Source organism: Camellia sinensis, chromosome 3 (assembly GCF_055761805.1).
Source record: "Camellia sinensis isolate YWXY chromosome 3, ASM5576180v1, whole genome shotgun sequence".
NCBI lineage: Eukaryota > Viridiplantae > Streptophyta > Magnoliopsida > Ericales > Theaceae > Camellia > Camellia sinensis.
The window spans coordinates 187095241-187101240 of NC_138963.1; the positions used below are offsets into that span (position 1 = coordinate 187095241).

At 34.0% G+C, this 6000-nt stretch overlaps 1 protein-coding gene across 2 annotated transcripts in view; it reads right to left on the minus strand.

Annotated features, from left to right (window-relative positions):
• Positions 1–5452, minus strand: part of LOC114256658 (protein DETOXIFICATION 27) — a 34980-nt gene extending 29528 nt beyond the window's left edge. Inside the window, exons 1-2 of one of the 2 annotated variants that reach the window (XM_082921688.1) lie at positions 4760–5452; positions 1121–1662 (exon numbers count right to left, since the gene is read on the minus strand). In XM_082921688.1, coding sequence (XP_082777814.1) covers positions 1121–1662; positions 4760–5062 — 845 coding nt within the window. In that variant the 5' untranslated portion in view covers positions 5063–5452. The remainder of the gene's footprint in view (positions 1–1120; positions 1663–4759) is intronic. The other variant, XM_082921689.1, reaches the window with a different exon arrangement.
• Positions 5453–6000: the final 548 nt, after the last annotated feature.

A 6000-nucleotide genomic window follows, 5' to 3' on the forward strand; every position in this document is an offset into this window, starting at 1 on the left:
CAGACATTATGATTGAAGAGACGTTTTTGACCGGACAAAACATGGCCAGGAGTAAAATTAGCTCGGCTTAAAACTCGAGAGTTTTTAGCTCGGCTGGAGAGGCTAAAGTATTTTTTAGCTCGGCTGGAAAAGCTTAAAACGACACTAGCTCGGCCAGTGGACTGGTAATCCCAATCATGCTATGCAGATGGAATTAAGGGGCAATTGAGAGGGTAATTTTTGGGAAAAATTGGGCCGAGCTGCAAGTTGGGCTTTGAGGCCCAAAACGCGAAGGACTAAGTAAGAAGGCCGTAAAGGATACTCCGGCCCAGAGAGCAATGTTACTCCGGCTGGGAGAAGTAAATGTTACTTCGGCTCATGGATGTAAAACTACTCCGGTCTGGAGGCAACTCATAGTTAGGCCGATCTCAGAGTTAGTCCGGTCGTGACTTACAATGGTTAGGTCGGTCAGAACTTGTTACTTGGAAGTTTGATCTAAGCGCATCAAGGTTGAACAGGGTAGCCGAAGTAAAGAGTTGGAGGAGAGAACCGAGCTAAGGATAGTTCGGCCTTCTGTGGCTCGGTATAGCCAAGTTTACTTCGGTCAAAAGGAAGTTCGGCCGTAAAGAAAACCATCCCACTTGGTTTAAGCAGTGGGGGAGGGTGTAAAAGGATAAGCATTATCCTTAAGAGATTGAATCCTAGGAGGACTCTGTATGGAGAAATACAAGTCCTACTAGGATTGTGACATACGAAACTTATAAAAGCTCACAAGCATCACCTTGGAGGAGGTAATTGAACACAATCTTTCTGAGAACTTAGAGCTTTGTCTATTTGACAAGTTTTCTGACTTAGGCATCGGAGAGGTTTCCGGCACACACCCGCCGGCTAGCTCACGTTTGTGTTTTCAGGTGACAAAGCGACGTCGTACGGAGGAGCGTGGACTTGGTCAACAGGATTATACGAGGAGAATTATTTCCTTCCCGTACACCTTTATTTTGTAATTTATTAGAAATCACTAGCATATTTTGGTCATTTACTTGGGGTGGCATATCATATGAATGAATAATTCAGATGCATTCGTGACAATGTAGAGGTGGCACCCAATAATTATTTGCACAAAGAGAGATAGAGAGCCTACCAAAGCATGACACCAGAAGCAGCAGAGAGCTTCACAAACTCCCAAAGCCCAGCAAACGCTTGCATTGAGAAACCACTCCAAGTATCAGGACATCCACCCCTCACAGTATACCCAAACATTCCCGCAAACAGCAACCACCACGACACATCCAACGTCACGGCGGCTCCGACCACCCCGAAATCGAGCACATATACAAATAGCCAACTAACCACCACGTGAATCACCAGCACCACCAATGACACCCACGCCAGCACCCCGTTCCTCAGTTGACTCTGCAGGAATCTCTGTATTGGGAACGTGAATGCAAAGCTGAAGTGTAACGGAATCATCCACACAGCCACCAGTCCTGCCATCTCCGCCACGTCGTCCGGCTGTCCGAGGAGCTTGAGAACCGGGGTTGCGAATATGTATAGTGGTAATAAGAGGAAACAGCAGAGGAATAGAATAATCCATGATCTTTGCATGTATATGCCTAACATCTGGTACTGTTTGGCCCCGAAGGCTTGCCCACATAGGGTCTCTAGTGCACTTGCCATTCCCAGCTTTAATTCACATAAACAGAATCAGTATGAGTTCCCAAAAAATAAATTAATTAAACACAAAAACAAAACAGAAGAAAGAAGAAGGAAGAAAGAAGACGCACTATCTTTATAATAATTATTATTATTTTATTAATGCTACACTAACCTAAAAATTAAATTTACTTTTTAAATTTAATAATAAGTAAGTCTATTAAAATATTTAAATTAACTGTCTTTTTTATGTATTTTCTAATCATCAGTTAGTCATTTTTATTATAAATGTCTAAACAGTAAGTCTAAAATAAAACTTATATATCATTTATTTATTTATTTTGGCATGAAAAGTTTTGCCTGGACTAATCCATGTTACCCCTCCCCTCCATTATGAGGGGTCACTGCGGTTCTTCCTTTCATGCTATGCCTGCCGTGCTATTAAAATGGCACCTCTCTTCTTCTTTTCTTTTCTTTTTTTTTTTTTTTTTTTTTTCTTGGTGAGCAATACATTAATTCTTATTTTATTATAACAAAACAATTAAGCTGCTGCCGTCTTCCCTCTCAAGCAAAAGGTCACCACTTTACATGAAGTAGAAAAGCTAGTTTTTTATTTTATTTTACTTTTATACATTTTTGGCTTCTCTCAAATGGATTGAACGGTGTTCTCTGTTTTCGTTTCACCGTCCTTTCTCCGGATTTATGGACCATTATTGTTCAACAAATTGGTATGTGTATCTATATATATGTATATGTATGTGTATATATATATGCTCCGTGTTTTATTTTATACAGTGTGTTAGTGGGTTCAACAAGTATAATGGTTTGGTTTGATTTGTTTTATGTGAATGGACTAAGAAACACAATTGTATATTATAAAAAAATTTATTTATTATGTATTTGTTTTGCATATGTTATGTATTTTCGTATTAATATTATATAATTTTTTTGAAGAGGTACAATAATTTGTAATTCGATCATAAATATTTTTTTATAGCAATATTATGTATTTTTGTGGTAATTTACATATTTTTATAACGGTGTTATATATTTTTGTACTAACGTTATGTATTTTATGGTCTAAAAATTTTTTTAATAAAAAAATTTATTTCGGCAGCAGCTTGATTGTTTTGTTATAATAAAATAATAATTCATGTAATCCTCACCAAGAGACAAAAAAAAAAAAAAAAAAAAACCAAAAATGTCGTTTCAATTGCACGGCAGGCACAACAGGGAGGGAAGGACTGCAATGACTACTCATCCCTCCATTACGAGGGGTCACTGCGGTTCTTCCTTTCATGCTAATGTTTCATTATTGGGGAGTGATTGAGAGCTCTAACTAGAGCCGGCTCTAATGAGGTGGAAACCAATTAAAAAAAAAAAATAGAAAAAAGCAAAACAAAAGCCACTAAAAAACAATTTAATGCTAGTTTAGAGGTGCTCTTTTAGAGCTCTAAAGCAATTTTGGTTTCACTAAATTCGAACTTGTGACGTACAGTTATTTGAGGAGCAATGTTTCTTTTCAAAAAATTAAAAAATAATCATAAAAATTCTACACTTTTTTGTATTGTTTGTTTTATTATATCAGAGATGATTCAAACTCCCACCACCCCATACACGTGGGAGGCAACGATAGGACGACCAAAAAAAAAAAAAAAAAAGGATCAATCATCATTCACTGGGGGTGGTGGAGGTTACCCCTAGTGCAGGTCTCACTCTTTTCTCTTATTATATACTATCTAATTATATGCACTAAATTACAACTTATTAATCTTAAAGTATTATAAGACAAAATTAAATTAATCCTATTTACAAACTAAAACTTTAAAATTAATACTCAGTGTCCTTGCAATGGGTTGCATAGGATCGAGCTTGTATGGTGGTTGGGTCTCACCATTAAGGTTTGATGCTTCTCCCTTTGCTTTTGCTTTTTCATTGATGTCTCTTTGTAAAAAACTTCAATCAATAAATTTTACTTTGTTGATAAATTTTTTTTAAAAAAATCCTCTTATTTATTTATTTATTTATTTTTTTGCCTACCATACTAAATTATTTCTAAAAACTTCATAAAATATTTTCAGATATTTCATTCAAGAAATTTAACATTTTCTTTATTTGAGACACGGGAAATGCTAGAGAGCTCTAAATTTAGAGCTCTAATTTGAGCTCTAGTGATGTGTCAAAGCAAAAAAAAAAACAAAAACAAAAACAAAAACAAAATAAGGCACAAACATCACATCAGGGTGGGTCTCACATTCCCATTAGAGCTATTAGAGCTCTTATATTAGAGCTCTAAAGCATTTTTGTTTGAGACACCTATCACTAATCAACTTGTTTCTTTATTTCATGATTGATTTTTTTATTTAAAAATAATTAAAATAAATATTTTTTTTACCATGTAATAATGTGATATAAGACTCTGAGACAAAAAAGGACATATAACCATTTAGTCACAAATTTTGAAAATTAGATTAAAAGCTTATTTTTTGATTTTTTTGAAAAAATATATAAAAATATAGTGAAGTGATGTGACTTAAAAAAATCAAAAAGTAAAAAAAAAACTATGTTTAACGGAGTTGCCAAAACAAACCATAGTAACGTATTTAACATATATTATAAGTCTCTTCTTAAATTTATTTTCGTAGAGGTCTTCTTTGGAAATAGATTATTTTAATAATTTTTTTAACTTTTTATGAAAAGATGTACAAAAAAGTATACTTTTAACTTTTTGGCTAAAACTAAAAGTTATCAAACAAGGCCTCAATGATGTGCAAATTATATAATTAGTTGATAATTAAAAAAAGATACGAGAGAAACAATTAAACATTAGATTTGAAAATTGATCTAATCTTTGAGTTTCAATAACACTACTTATGTATCAATAGGAGTCTCACAAATCTTGTGAAATATGATTTTAAAAAAATATGAAAAATTATATATGAATTTATTTATAATATTAGTGATTTTAAATACTCTTAAATTTACTATATATGACGTAAATTATTATATCAGATTTGTTTAAGAATAAACCAATTAAGATTCAACTCATACTACCACATTTGAATGCGTAAATTTAATGATGATCTTTTCTTGCTAATTTTGGAATATATAGAGAGAGAGAGAGAACCAGGAGGCCGAAATTGAAGCCGACGATGACATTGTTGGCGATGGAGAGGGCGGCGAGTTCGACGTCACCGAGGTGGCCGGCGAAGGCTTGGGTGATAACGTTCATGGAGTAGGTCGCGACCCGGTTCAAGATGGACGGTCCTACGATATCCCATAGCTTCTTTGATTCAATCCACACCCTTGCTTTCAGGTCCACTTTCTCGTGATCATCTTCTCCGATTCCCTTTTCTGTGCCGTTCCAACCCGAACCGTCTACTAAGGGCCGGTTCAGTTCTTCCTCATCTCTGTCAATAACGCTTCCCATATCAAGCTAGTCTACGAAAAGCTGAGAACGGACTGAAGAATAGTCGATGATCGCGAGAGAGAGAGAGAGAGAGAGAGATAGAGGGAGAGGGAGAGTTAATGTTGAGAGAGATGAGAACGTTAGTCGGTGTAGCCTTTATTCGTGTGGTACGGAGTTTGGCCTAAAATAGTCCTACAAGGTAAAATAGATTTTTTTAAGTTAAGTAGGATAAAAACTTTATTTAATTTATAATTATTTTATTTTTATTTTTTCATAAAAATTAAAAAATTAAAAAAATTATCCAAATTAAAATAATTAAAAAATTAACTGATTGGAGAGAGAAAATGAAAGAAAGCAGTGTCGTGCGTCTTTTGAAGGTTTTGTTTTGGGTAACGAACATGTGATTTTCTCAATGTGAACTTATTATAAGTCGGTCCATTATTATTGAATTTGAACCATCCACATTTATTGGAAGGTTAATGATATTTAAACTAAAAAAAAATAGATTAATGATTAATTAACCAATTACTTTAGTATGTTATTATTAGTATTTTTATATCTTTTTAAATTATCAATAAATCATTTTGTACAGGTAAAAATAGTCCCACATATATTAATTGAGAGATCAATGAAAAATTGAACTGTACCATTCTGAATCTGCAAAAATAATAAATGATTAGTGCCTCCCGACCGGCGGTTGCCGGTCGGAAGCCACTTAGACAATCAAGTTAAATAACATATATCTAAATGAGACTGAATAAGTAAATAAAATGGTTTAGACATACTTCTTCCCCTAGAATTGAAGATTACATTCTTTTATATAGACAAATTTGTCACTCATTTTGTCCAATGAAAATAAGTTACTTGTATAGTTCAAAAATTATATGATATGTGTATGTCAGAGCAAGTTGGCAAGTTGCATTGCAATATATTATTTTATTACCTTAATTCTATTTCAA